Source organism: Vanessa cardui, chromosome 10, assembly GCF_905220365.1.
Source record: "Vanessa cardui chromosome 10, ilVanCard2.1, whole genome shotgun sequence".
NCBI lineage: Eukaryota > Metazoa > Arthropoda > Insecta > Lepidoptera > Nymphalidae > Vanessa > Vanessa cardui.
This window is the reverse complement of record NC_061132.1, coordinates 10910402-10926099: the sequence shown is the minus strand read 5'-3', so window position 1 is coordinate 10926099 and position 15698 is coordinate 10910402. Positions and strand designations below refer to the sequence as shown.

At 32.7% G+C, this 15698-nt stretch overlaps 2 protein-coding genes across 3 annotated transcripts in view; one reads left to right on the top strand and one right to left on the bottom strand.

Annotated features, from left to right (window-relative positions):
- The window catches only part of LOC124532713 (protein I'm not dead yet), a 39441-nt gene extending 38656 nt beyond the window's left edge, over nucleotides 1–785 (bottom strand). The window contains exon 1 of the mRNA XM_047107747.1: nucleotides 638–785. The gene's annotated coding sequence lies outside the window, so the exon portion shown is untranslated. The remainder of the gene's footprint in view (nucleotides 1–637) is intronic.
- The window catches only part of LOC124532714 (GPI transamidase component PIG-S), a 57970-nt gene that overhangs the window by 30138 nt on the left and 12134 nt on the right, over nucleotides 1–15698 (top strand). The window contains exon 1 of one of the 2 annotated variants that reach the window (XM_047107749.1): nucleotides 804–936. The exons of the other annotated variant lie outside the window; for it this stretch is intronic. Within the exon in view, the coding sequence (XP_046963705.1) occupies nucleotides 930–936 (7 nt within the window). The 5' untranslated portion in view covers nucleotides 804–929. Of the gene's footprint in view, nucleotides 1–803; nucleotides 937–15698 lie in introns of those variants that run through there. 2 annotated transcript variants of the gene reach the window in all.

Genomic DNA, 15698 nt, shown 5'->3' with positions numbered 1-15698 from the left:
CTGGGTATCTTTGCCCTTAAAACGAAGAAAGTAAAAGTGCGTACATACATACCTACCTATACACAATAAGTCATTAAATGATTATTAAATAAAATCATTGCTTATGTAACAAAACCATTTACATAAACGAATTTAAATTATTAGCACGATATTACTTATTTCATTTTTAAATCCATTGTTATTTGCATATCAGACAGCTGACGTAGGTAATAGTTAGTTGTATTTATTCAAATATAAGAATAGTTAACACATTTCAATGTATATTATATATTTTCGTGAATAATAAATAGCAGAGCACGATTTGATTAATAGCAAGGACTTAAAATTGCAACATAGTACTAGGAATTCATTTGAAATAACTATTTATATTGTGTAACGTTGCATAAGTAAATAAAAAAAAATCAAATTTAATATAAAACATTATTTCACTTGCTTAAATAATTATCTGTGGTTTTTTCCAAATATTAAATGTAAGTTATTATTTTAAACTATTAATTTTTAATATTTTATTACATTTTTAATAATAAATACCACGGTACCTACATTAAGAACCGTGAAATGCATTATCATAATCCAATACAATAATGTTTATAACACCACGTTTTAAAATAACTCGTATAATAAAAATCCCACTAACCAGCTTACGAAGAAATCCTTTTTCCTTCGATATAACGTTGGCTGTTAATATAAATACCACAACACTTAACTTTTTTTTTTTAATTAAATACACGTTGTGTTTATACAGTTTGGCGGGAAAATTTGACAACCGCGCACGTACGACTGACGCGCGGCGCGGATGCGGACTGAAATGAAACGAACGTATATAATTTTTTTTTCCAGTATTCCCGCGTTGGTATTAGGGACGCGTTGTATTTGACGTTTTCGTTTTTAATTTGTTAGTGCGTGAACGTATTCGATATAACCACGTGATGCAAGGTTTGTATCGCGTTTTAATAATACGCTTATATTGTATGTGTGCATACCGCTAGAATCGTATTCCGAATAGATGTATAGTGATTGATACGATCTAGTGATGGCCACCTGCTACGGAACTGGACAATTATATGGGTTAATAGACTACTCTTATACGGAATTTACCGTTAAAAAATGTTTTTAATATAACGCTGATTGGTGGGTTAGTCGAGGCATGATCGTAATTCAAACCTTTGCTTCGTTTATAGTCATTTAAAACAACGATCGTTAAAAATTGTTATTAATAATTACATATTGTGGATTTATTTTTGGTTTTTCTTTAGACCTTAATGTGGTATTGCTGTATTAAGATATTAATGCACAAATATGTATTAATAGTTTATTTTAAACAATAAAATAATTCAGAAATAATTTAGGAAATATAACTTAAAAAAAAGTCATACTCGAAATATAATAAAGTATACGCCATACATTTAATTGTTCGTCGTTTAGATACAAAATAAGAACCCATGGGATACAACATTGGTTCGATCGCATTGATCAACCAATCGCAGTACAGTATTTATGACGCCATATTTTTTTTAATACGCCGGGAGAATAATGTTTGCGGATGTCGACTCCAAAAAGGTTTCACTATCACTCTTTCATGTTTGATAGTTGTAAAAGATTACACAATGCTGGATTCATTCGATAATACGGTTTTATAAATGGATACAAATCACGGAAGGCGGAATATGTTGGCAATGAATCGGTAATCCTGTTTATAAAATGTATTTTTCAAACGCTATGACGTAAATATCGCGTGAATTTTTTCGTGAATAAAATGTTATTTATCGGGGTAGGTGATAATTTAAATAATTTGCTGTTATTTAATAAGTTGGCAGGCATTGCGTAGTTGGCTAACTGGTATGATTTTATTTTTTGCTATTATGTCCGATTTTAATCATTGGTAATGTTGTAACTAAGTTTGTTTGACTGTGAAGTTTTTTGAAAACAGTTTTTTGTTTGCAATTATCTGGAAGATTATATTTCTGCTTTTTTGGTAAATGTATCATTTATAAAAAAATGCTTTAAAATAAAGTAGGTGTGATCACTAAGATTTTAATGGCATTGTTCTACCCACTACAATATTACGTAGGTTACTATTATTGATGAAGTATGATACAAAAAAGAGTCATTTTGATATGGAACCTATTCTTTTACCTTTGTTTATATTCTTAATTTACCTTTTTTTAGTTTTTTATGATACCGTACATTACAAGGACAATATATTTCTAAAATCTTATAGATATTGAAAATTTTCAATGTAGGCATACTTTTTTTTTATTACTAAATCACGTAACAGCTTTGATGATGGTTCAATGTCGTAACTTAACGTGAACGTGCTAAATTATGTCAAAACTGATCATGTAAACATGAGATTTTCAGTAACTCGTTTTTATATTTACACAAAAAGTTGGTAAGTTATTTAGAACTGGTTACTGACCAGTTACATTGACGCGTTAGAAAAAATTAACCTATCCGCACATAGCTGTTGCACCTTGGAAACGTGGGTGGGTGGTGCCTACCCAGTTGACCTTGCAACAACTAAAGATATAAATATTATATAATTTGATGTGTGATATCTTTAACAAAACAAGTTTTTAAGATTTATTGCACCATGCATTCTCTAGCCCTGTACAAGTCAATGTATTTTTTTTTCTTATGCAAAAGTCATCCTTTACTCTGCCTATAGTAACAGCCTGTAAATATCCCACTGCTGGGCTAAGGCCTCCTTTCCTTATGTGGAGAATATTAGTAGCATATTCCTCCTCACTGTTCCAGTGCGGGTTTGTGGATTAGTAACCATATAAGCCTATATAACTTATCATGTAGGTATGCATCATATTTTCTTAATCATAAGTTGTTTCTTGTTATATGCTGTCAATATACTTTTCTCCTGGATATTATTTCATACGTATCTACATAAAAAAATCCATAACATTTCATATAACTTTGCAAACAGACAGTGAAGTAGCCGAAAATTAAATCATTAAATACCTTGAAACATCGTATTGGAGCGCTTCCGTGAATGTGAAAAAAAACATACTACATTTTTTTTTGTATATAAATATCTAATGATACGAGTTGCTTTGAATATAAATGTATTGTTTTTACCTATACTAATATAATAAATGTGGAAGTAACTCTGTCTGTCTGTCGCTATTTCACAACCAAACCACAGAACCGAATTTGATGAAATTTGGTGTGAAGCAAACTTAAACTCCAAGGAAGGACATGGCTACTACTTTTGCCTAACACATGACAACCATCCCCTGAAACGCAAGCGAAGCCGCGGCGACTACTAGTTTTTTATTTGTAGACCAGTAGTGGTTACCACTGCCCACTCCTTTACTAACTTTGGCAAGTAGAATGTTATGTGTGCCTCTAATTACATTGACTTAGTAGATCTTGGTCCCTCTTGATTTTTCTATCTAGTCTTTAAACATTGAAATTTAAAAGAAACTTAAGTCTATCTTTTAAAAGCCTGAACATCCACTCATAAGATTAAACTAAAGGTTAAGTAACAGTAATTCTTAGTATTTTTCTGTAAAACTTAAGCTGTATGGAAATCAACTCCACACTTATCTTTTTTCTGTGGTAGTTACACGTAATAATAATAATAGTAACGTCGGGGGTTGCCGATGCAACCCTAGGTTTGCGTAATTGTTACCCCTAATATAGGGGAAAAAAAGTTACACCCTAGTCTCCCTTCTATAATAGATAGATACATACGTATTGAGATTGCAGATAAGAGATCTCAATACCTCCTCCTCCTCAATACCCGGTAGTGAATCATCTTTTTGTTGTGACTGTTAAAGTTTATAATCTATACTAATATTATAAATACGACAGTAACTATATGTCTGTCTGAAATTTGGTATAAACCAAGCTTGAAATCGAATTAAATGCCAAGGCTATACTTTATATATGTACTAGTTATTAAATTATCTTGATGTAATAACAAAATTTTAAGTACTGCGTGCACTACCAGGAATATTCATTTGTTTTTGTTGCTTTCCTGCATTGTTCCGAGCGCTCCATATACCTTTTTAAGCCACTAATGTAAGGAAGTTGGACATGTATGAATGTAACACTGTTAGAATGAAATTATATTTGAGTATGATGATCTATGGTTTTAAAATCTCCCTCTGATTGGGTTGTCTGGAAGAGATGGCTAATAAGCCATAATGGGTGGACCATTGTACAACACTTTTAATCTACTTCTTTTTTTTATATTCTATTTTTGTATTTTATTAATTTTGTGTTACTTTTGTAGTTTCATGGATTTTTTTTTATTTCTGGTTCAATAGCTGTTTCTAACAATGAAGTCGGTTTAACTCTTTTAAAATTATTATATAATCAGGATTCAATATAATTCTGATTTTGTAGTAGCTCGGCCGCGTCGTAACCCCGGTATTGACTAATGAGATGTTTATAAAATCATGTGCCGCTACTCCGATGTATATTATAACTTCTAATATACAATTACATTAATGTGTTGTTTACTTATATTACTTTACTTCCGTACATATTAATCTGTCTTATCTATCTAGTAATCATTATATTATATTTTATAAAATCGATTCAGCTTTCTGTAAGATATCACATTTGGCTTTATACGATTCACTTAATCACTAAGCTATATCCATTCATACATTGAATGAACATGACAGCGTTTCAAGTAAATGTCCGACTACTGGGAACATGTATTCATTGTAATGTTAAGTCAAAGCGTTAACGGAGAGCTTTTCATTACATTTTTTTTTATGGTATAGGTTGGTGGACGAGCAGATGGGCCACCTGATGGTAAGTGGTCACCATCACCCATAGACAATGACAATGAAATATTCCTTACATCATCAATGTGCCATCAACCTTGGGAACTAAGTTGTTATGTCCCTTGTGCCTGCATTTACACTGGCTCACTCACCCTTCAAACCGGAACACAACAATACTGAGTACTGTTATTTGGCGGTAGAATAACTGATGAGTGGGTGGTACCTACCCAGACGGGCTTGCACAAAGCCCTACCACCAAGTGAATCTACATCTCAAAAGTATGAGACATACTTTGTTTTAGGTTCAAAATAATCACATAGCTTTACTCTTAGTACTTAATCTTCTTACCAAGTCGTCTTAATTCTGATTAAATATTATGTAAATCAAACAATTTACAGCACGGCCTTGCCCTCGAAAATATAAAAATGTCGAGATTTTGTGACAAAATTTTTGGCACCAAACCAATATATTATAATAAAAATATATGTAATTGAATATGAGTCATTTTAATCTGTACATTTAGATTCTAGAAATAAATTTAATACAGCGATATCTCATCATTTTTCGCGATTTCAAAGTATTTATGGATATATACATATGACGTCACGATAACACGAATATATTGTGTTAGTATGGTCAGGAGATGCCATAAAAATGTGTAAACCCTGAGTCTTTAATTGGACTTTTAAAATTTGACTTTTTGAAGCACTCGCTCACTAAACACTTAGAAACTGACTAATCTTGTAAGGACCACATTCCAACATATAGTACTCAGTACTTGAGCGATCGAACTAAAAGTAACATGAAAAAATGTTTTTTTTTCTTGTTTAGTATTAGAAGATTAGGTCTATTCAGGGTTGCAAAAGTATTATTGCTGGTATTTACAAGTATATATTACAAAGTCTTTTTGATTGAATGGAACCTATTACCTTCATTGTAGTTGTTTCTTGTTGGTAGTCGTAGTTAATTTTAGACTTGAGTCTAAATTCAATTCATCTTGATCCGAGCGATATTCCGAAGAAATGGGTTAATAATTTCTTAGGTGAAATAATAATTGGAAATATTTCCTAAATTGGATCTGTTTCTCTGCTATTTCAATCTGACTCCGGCCACAAAGATCCCCACCGCCTGTAAACACTTAAGAATATTAACCATTTCTTACATCGTCAAAGTGCCATCAACCTCAGGGATTAAGATCCCTTGTGCCTGTAATAACACTTACACTTCAAATTCTGGAACACTTGGAAAACAACAATGTATAGTTAGTTGATAGTATATGCGATGACGGGTGGTACCTAGCCAGATGGACTTTCACCCTACCACCAAATGCGTCTACTAAAATGTATCAGCTTATACTCGATGGAATATTTGTTGAAGCCTCAATTTCAGTTACCATCAAAATAAACTTGATAACATTTAGGTGCATCATAATCAGATAACATTTGACCCATTTTTATGTTTATTTATCTAAATCATTCCGTTGAAAGCATTTCGTTGTTAGAAGGGTCCATTAAGTAAGCAAGTATTTTATTTTCGACGCCATTTCATGTGCAAAGTTTTAGTAAACTTCACCTTTTAGTGAGTGGGAGACACATCTTGCTTCAGAATTTTAAAAAAGTTCCACCCAACCAATTGAGCTAAAAGTTTGCGTATGTTTTTAGTTCTGCAGTGCTTTCTGTAAGAGCTTAAGTCGTATCTCACTTGTGTAATGTTCACAGACCGATACGCTAGATTAAAAAGTGTTTACTTTAAATATATAATACTAGTTGTCGCCCGCGGCTTCTCTCGCGTTTTAGGTGTTGTGACAACCAACAGATTGAACAATTTGTCAGGCAAAAAAGTAGAATATGTCCTTCCGTGAAGTTCAATTTTGTTTCATACCAAATTACATCAAATTCGGTTCAGCGGTTTGGTCGTGAAAGAGTGACAGACAGACAGACAGACAAAGTTACTTTCACATGTATAATATTAGTATAGATAACTTTGAACATCCATATATAAAATCTTATGATCATATTATGTGGTGGGTTTCGATTTAGTGAAATTAGTGTCAATACAATATAGTATATTCAAATGAATTCGCGCTACTCCCTTCAAGGTTTAAAAAATATATACTTATTAATAATTTCTTATAATTCGAATAATGTAGACCCGTTATTCCTATCTCGTGCTTTTACACGTTTGATTTTGTCTCCAGCGCTGTGGAGAAGAAAAATAGCATGTCTGATAAATTTGTGCTTAGATAGAAGACAGCGCATTGGAATTCAATCTCCTCCTGGAACTTTTTATATACAAAATTATAGTGCATATTTCTCTGATCGAACCTTACATTTAATCAGAAATTGTTTTAAGCGCTCGAATTCGAATTGACTTTCTTTTACAATATAATTACAAAATTTTCTTTACGATTACCCGATAAATTCATTTTCACAAATACTTGTCGCTTAGTTTGTTAAAGGAAGATTCATAGCTATTACGAAATTACGTAATCGCTAAGAAAATTGATGCTAGCACGCGACGCTCTTTGTCAAACTAACATTTTATATTCAAAGTTACGTCGCACTAAAGTAAAATGTTATTCTCTTGTAGTAATTTTACGATTAAATTACTTAGGTATTTATTTTATGTACTTTAGGTAGGTACGCCACAATTTAGATGTGGCATCGGCAATTTCAATAAAACCGATTACTGCCGATTTCTACAATCAATAGCTAAACCTCCCTATCGCGCCATTAGTCGCAATAGATTCTCGCGTCAGTTCAACCGGAGAAAGCAAGTGCATGTAAATCGCCATGTCAAATTGCAGAATATATAAGGTCATATGATATTACAAGTTATTACGTTTGTGTAAAGGTCATATTCACATATGAAATAAATAAAAATTTTAACAAAAAGAAAAACCGACTTCAAACAAAACACTATTTTAAAACAAATGAATATGCACGAAAAAGTAATAAAAATAATTACGTATTCAACATATTTTTTAGAGTCTTCCTAAGTTAAATGAAATGAAAAATATTAGACTACTTAAAAGTCGATTAACGATTATATCATGTAGTTATAATTATTGGTATATTTGGAGCCGGTGTCAGCCACGGTGCCCTTGCCCCAACAATCAAAAGAAAGAAGCGATACGAGCCCCTTGATTGATCCAGTATATTATTGTATAAAAGGTAATTTGTAAAAAACATATTTGTTAAAGTATTCTCGTATTGTTTTTTGATAGATATACTGTAGGGTTTTATTGGCTCCCTAACTGCGAGCCGTATAGGAGTTCCATCACTACATAGTATAAAACAAAGTCGCTTTCTTGTCCCTATATCTTTAAATCTACGCAACGGATTTTGATGCGGTTTTTTTTAAAAGATAGTGTGATTCAAGGGGAAGGTTTGTGTATATAAAACATGAACAATATAGTAAAGAAACACTGATAATTTTAGAAGTTTGCGATGTGATGTCGTAAATACACAAATTCTGTAGTATATTTAGTATCAGTATTGCACCCGTGCGAAGCCGGGGTGTGTAGCTAGTTGATTATAATATTCGACTATGATAATTACGTAAACATAACCACATTACGGAAGGTGACTCAAATATACAAATAACCTATAAATAAAAGATTCGACTGAGTATCGCTAACGTGCTCCTCAGAATTGTTCCGTTCCCTTCCGTTCCGTTACTTTGTCATGGATCCTGTGCTCAGAACCTTACCAAACTTTCACCAAATTACCCTTAAAGTATATATTTTATAATAAAAAAAGAATTATCAAAATTGGTTAACGTAATTTTCAGTTATTCACCGATTTGTCGCGCATATACATAATGCAAATTTAAGACTTATGTCGTTTTCATATGGATACCATCATCGGAAAAAAATTAAAAAAAAATTGGACCCCACGGGAAGCACTACCTTTCAAACAAAAAAAAAATTATCAAAATCGGTCCACCCAGTGAAAAGTTATGAGGTAACAAAAAAAAAAAAAAAAAAATACAGACGAATTGATAACCTCCTCCTTTTGGAAGTCGGTTGATAAATATTGATAATTTTGGATAGCATACTTAATTCGGATGTGATCGGTTTTACTAATTTTACCGATGCTACATCTAAGTTGTGTTGTCTACTATACAGACTATACTATACATTCCTTTGTGTTTTGTTCGTTTATGTATCAAGGGACGTCATTATTGATATTTGTTTAGGACGCAGAGTTTGCTCACACGGGATTTACACGAGTAGATATCGGACTGCTACTACTGCAAAAATCGACATCATTACATAGTATAAAACAAAGTCGCTTACCGCTGTCTGCCCCTTTGTATGATTATCTTTAAAATTCTGCAACGGATTTTAATGCGGTTTTTTTAAATAGATAGTCTGATTTGAGAAGAAGATTTTTGTTTATAATACATGGTCAATATAGCAAAGAAACGCTGATAATTTTCGAAGTTTCTATTGTGATGTCTTAAATAGACGAGTTCTGTAGTATTGCATCCGTGTGAAGCCGGGGTGGGTCGCTACTATTATAAGTGTAAATGATAAACTCACTAGACTATAATCGGCTAGATTTTTGATATGATGCATACGATAAGGGACTAAAAATACCTGGTGATGATCTAGACCCCAATATTATTTACAAATTGGCACTTTATCGCCCTTTAATCGTTTTTTAATAACTAAAAATTGTTGAACCATTTGCGGTTCGCTTCGGCTATACAAAGATTTGTTCAATAAGTTAGCATATAAATATATGTAGGTATTCATATTATATTTAAAACGCAAGTTTATATACGATAACTACCTCGACCTCTGCCCTATTTTTGATCGGGAATTATTAATTAATTGTTATGTAATGTTTTAGTTTCGAGCATGTGAATACATTGCAGTATATACTTCGATATGTACACTTTGATACTCGTAATGATGTCCATTGTTTCACTTGTGTATATTGATGAGATTATATTGAAAGCGAGCTATCTATATACGCATACTAAACGTGTAACAGTATACAGTAAATGAAACAGGCTAAGGCCTCACCCCCCCCCCCCTTAAGAAGAGGGTTTGCCACATATTCCACCAAGCTATTCCAATGCGGGTTGGTGGAATGAACATGTGGCAGAATTTCGATGAAATTAGACACATGCAGGTCTCCTCGCGATGTTTTCATTCAGTACGAGATGAACTATAAACACAAATTAAGCACATAAATGTTCAGTGGTGTTTGCCTGGGTTTGAACTCGGAATCATCGGTTAACATGTACGCGTTCTAACCACTGGGCCATTTCAGCTCAAGTCAACTTAACGTGTACTTTATTAATATTAAAAAGACAATGCTTAATTATTTCCTCATCTATAATAGATCGTTCAAAAAGAAGATTCAAGACTATTGAAATATTTTTGGTGAGACGTAGCTTCAACGTTCAGTTTTAATACTCTATGTATTGAAAGTTTTAGTTATACACATACTAGTCACCCGCGGCTTCGCTTGCGTTTTAGAGTGTTGGTTGTCATGTGTCAGGCAAAAAAGTAGCCTATTCCTATTCCTTGGAATCCAAGTTTGCTTCTTACCAAATTACATCAAATTCAGTTTAGCGGTTTGGTTGTGAAAAAGCGTCAGACAGACTGATAGAGTTACTTTATAATAATAATAAACATTTATACTTTATAATATAATATTCATATAGATTTCCTATCTTAAAAACCAAAAAGGTAAAAAGTACTCAGGTGTGTGTTTGTTTTTTCTCTTAAAGGTACGTTTTTAAGGTACGTTTTTCATCATTCATTCGGCAATTAAATAACTTTTTTTTTTATATCCAATCAAAATCATATTTCTTTTTATCCAAGTAAGCTCCTAAAAACATTTATCGTTATGAAACAGTTTTGATTTAAATGTGAAACTACCATCAGTTAATCATCAGAAATGTACAGTCGAGGTAAGAAAAGGTTTGTTACTTAAGATCTATTTTCGTGTGCTCAGTATGAGCGATAATCTGCTTTACCAATCGAGAGTGACATATTGCGTCGCAATGATTTGATGTTAAGTTTCAAAAGGTACTAAGAGCTTATAACTTGATAAAGGAATTAATTTGAAAACTGACGAAGGTTTTCTTACTCTGACTGTACATTCTACCTAGATGGACCGAATTAAACTGAATAGTACAAATCAACAGGTATAACTTAAGCGCCGATCATAGCAACAATGTCAAATTTACTTTGCATATACAAATAGCTATTCGCGCCATAAATAAATTAATAACTCAGTAATTACAATGTATAGTTAATATTAACTAGCGATCTGCCCCGGCTTCGCGCCCGTATTGCTGATACTAAATATAATACAGATATTTTCTTGTTTCTTTACTATATTGTCCATGTATACACAAAAACCGTTCTCTCGAATCAGTCCTTCTATTAAAAAAAACGCATCGAAATCCGTTGAGTAATTTGACAGTTAAGCTTAGGTACATTAGGACAGCGGTGAGCGATATTATTTTATACTATGTAATGATATTGCTGATCAGTATCTACACCTCAATAGAACCAGGTGTGTGTGTGTGTGTGTATATTTTAAAACATCGTTTGTGAGAAATGTTATCGATAGAAGACAATTATATGTTTTAAAATGACAGCTACGTCAGTCGGAGTAGTCACCGCGTGAGATTCATAATAAACCCTCCTTGGTTCTGCAGTGACGTCATAGTAGGTGAATACAGTGACGTAATTACTCTTTAGTTGGCCTTTTCTTAGCTTATTGATGTGCTCAAACGTTGTCGATCATATTTGTTCAGAGGTACTTAAAAAGTGTTATTGTCTTTCTGTATTCTCAAGTAACATGTTATCTCTAGTAGTTTTTAATTGGACATGATTTAGATTTTTCAAAGTTTCCATTAAGTTAAATTAACTTATATGTTTGTGGTTACCCAAACGGGTCTGCGCAAAGTCTAACATCGATAAAATTCCGAAGCCTTATCAACATCAGCTTGGTATATATTAATGACAGATAATAATAGTATGAATAATGATTGTATTTAGGTCAAAAACGTGTTCTAGATACAACGACGAAGGTCCTCAAAGCGTTCGCTTCTCGTTAAAATTCAAGTTATAAATAATAGCTTCACACTGTAATTTTGTAAGCTCTTTATCGATAACTTTATCTTATCGCCCTAGTTCTACAATTCTAGTTCTCGGGTTTTGGTCGAGCGTGTTTATATTTTTATCAAAGGAAGTTGTTTGGATAGAAGAAAGGAAATGCAGTTGTAAATAAAATACGACCGAATATTTTTCACTTCAAATGAAATAAAGTGTGTTTCAATATTTAAACACTACAACCGTTTCGGAAAGCTGCCCCCAGTGAAAAGAGATGGCAAGAAACTCGTAGTTGCTCCTTTAAAATAAATAGTTTTACAATGTTGTTAATCACAATTAGTTTTCAATTAATCCTGTGATTGAATCCTAAGTCCATACGCCCTAAAAAAAATATTTTAATGAATAAAAGGAATTATTGATTAATTTAGTTTTAGTAAACTTTTTATTTTTTTTATTCTCACAGAATATGTTATACTAAGCAAGTGTGTGCGTAGTAGCAATACTTTCTATTGCTTTGCAATACACTTTAATAGATGATAAAAAAGCGTGGAGTTATAGTATACATGTTGACTTCCAAGCAGGATATATTAATTTAAATATTTGTATTTAACTAACATGACTTTGTATTTTCTTGCCTGTTGTTCTCGGTAGAATCTTCTATCCTCACCGGTGGTATCTTCACTTAATTCAAAAGTGCTTGTAAAAGTTTATTTTGATTTTATTTGATTATTAAAATTCCCTTATTAAAGTTCCCAATTTTCTTTGGGCATTGGTAATGTATGGTTATAATCTCGTACGGCCCTAATGGCAACGGACGGTAATCTCGGATCGAATAAAGTTTATTTATTATTATATTATGTCCGAGGCACGAGAGTAACCAGTATCAACTCTAACTCACGATATTACTTAGAACGTCCTAACAGTCATAACCAAATGGATTATATTACGAACAAGCCACTGAAACCCATAGAAATTAGCCACTCGACCAGGAGGCAGTTGTTTTTTAAACTACACGTGATATCGGTATCCTAGATATCAATTGTACCTGAGTGTTACGTATCATTGCAGGGTCAGGGTGTTAAGTAGTGGACCGAGATGTAATTGAGAACAACGACCACTTATAGAACAATATGAATTAATGAAACTATATACATTCTAGCGATCACGATCAGTGACCGTATAACATAGACCTACTAACCTTAAGAAATGATATCTTAATAAAAAATAATAAATATCTTAATAAATTTGGCGGTCAACTGTTCTCTTATTTTTGCAAATATACTAGCGAGTCGCCCCGGCTTCGCACGTTTGAAATACTAATAATAAATATACTACAAAATTTCATACGATTTTCAAAGTTTTTTGGCCATTCTCTACTATAATGTACATGTATTACAAATATAAATCATCCTCTTGAACCAATCTATCTATTAACAAAATACAGCTTCAAAATCCGTTGTGCAATACTAAAGATCTAAGCATACATAGACAGACGGTAAGAGACTTTGTTTTATACAATGTAATAATAATGATGATGATTCGAGTAGGCTCTTGCGAGCACTTCTTAATCTTTACACATAATAATATTTAATTTGTAGTTATTAAATCGCTAAGTAACCTACCTAGAAGAACTGTAGTAACTTTTCCGACAGTTAGTTACATAAATTTTCTTACTTATCCAGTAGGAACATAATGGCGATAAAAAAAATAACTTTACACTTTATAAAGCCTACGCCTAACGCCTACGTCTAATCGTTAACATTACTTAATTTTCGTAAATTTAAATCCACCTAGCTAATGTCTGGTATTTATTGCTACCAGTACCTACGAGCTCTAGACTTGATCATAAAATAGGTATTAGATTCAGGCTAAGAATCCGTTTAGAAGGTGCCAATACGCTCTTAACAATTTTCAGATACCGTGTAAAACATCATTTGTTCATACGTGTATTTGTCAAATAACATTAATTAATTAAAGTTGTTTCTTGAATTTAACTGTAATGTGTATAGTTCAAGGCTTTCTATACATCATTTTTACTTGCCTGAGAAGGAACCACACAGTCACATTTTTATGAGCACAACCATAGATAATTTTGGGCTCTATGCTCAAAAAAGAAAGTGCCAGGATTTAAGCGTAATACCTCTTACAAATACAGATACCTTAACCTGTGCCGAGAGGTTAAACGACTTCATCATTAAACTAAATTTTTAATAATCAATGAAATAATAAATAGTGCAATTAACCGGTATCTTCTTAATTGGATCCAAGTGGGGAAGATATTCTCGCACTTTGCTCCTACTATAGGTATATCTAAAGTCTAGATTCTTAACTAACGTTCAATTTTATTTTTTATATACGCTTAGTACGACCAATTATGTAAAGATAGTAAATGGTAAAATCTTCACAAAAACGCGCTGCATCACATGTTAAGTTTTACTCATATTGTTTTAATATATTCTTGAGCTAGTTGTCACCCGTGGCTTCGTTCGCGTTTTCAGGGATAAAATAATTAACTTTAAAAAAAAAATCCGACACAAATGCGTATTCAACAAAAAAATAATCGTTCAAATTGATTCATAAGCGGCGTCGATATTGCGTATAAAAAAGTTCATCCCCAATTTTCCACCCTTGGGGGTGAAATATTTTCTTCGAATTCGCATGAAACCACCCTTTTGATAATACCTATTTAACAAAAAAATAATCGTTCAAATAGCTTAATAATCGGCGGAGATATTGCGTATAAAAAAGTTCATCTCCAATTTTTTATTATATTAGTAAAGTTATGACCAAATTTTAAACAAGTTTATATATTATATTACCTTCATAAATGGTTCGTGTAATAATACAATTGGCGCCAAGAAACATTGAAATCTGAACCAAACGTCTAACACACGTATATGTTTTCTTTCCTGCATGGGCAATGAACAATGACAAGTGTTTATTAAACTGGCAGGCGTCTGTAATATCAAACCGTGACGCATTTTGTCTTAAAACGCAGTACAATCAATAAACACTTCTATTGAGAACACGAGAAATGAATTAAATGTATCAGCTGGCACGTTGGAGACTTGATAGACGATTGTATGAACTCGGCGCCCAATATCGTTCGTATCCAGATAAAGTATGGACTTGTTAAAGTATTATACACGAGTTTCTAAATGTCATATCTGTACTCATTTTGGCTAATCTATTCTAATATTATATATTAGAGAGTCGAGATGGCTCAGTGGTTAGAACGCGTGCATCTTAACCTATGATTGCGGGTTCAAACCCAGGCAAGCACCGCTGATTCATGTGCTTAATTTGTCTTTATAATTCATCTCGTGCTCAGCGGTGAAGGAAAACTTCGTAAGGAAACCTGCATGTGACAAATTTCATAGAAATTCTGCCACATGTGTATTCCACCAACCAGCATTGCAACAGCGTGGTGGAATATGTTCCAAACCTTCTCCTCAAAGGGAGAGGAGGCCTTTAGCCCAACAGTGGGAATTTACAGGCTGCAGTTGTTGTTGTTGTTGGTTAAGAAAGGACATAGGTTAGTTTTTTTCCCTAACACATGGCAACCAATCTCTTAAACGCGAGCGAAGCCCCGGGCAACAACTAGTAATTTATATATGTATTTATTTAAATAATCTTACAACTAAATATATACATACTAGCAAAGGAACCACCTAATGTGGGTACTTGGATGATTACATTCTTGATTTGTCGTCTTTAGACTATTAACCAATTTTTTTTAAATATTTAAATGATTAATGTCGCACATCACATTTGGGATATACACTCTCGTGATCTCCGACTATTTTGGAGTCGCTTCTTACTGAATAGTTTTACAGGAATAAAAAGTATTACAATTTGAC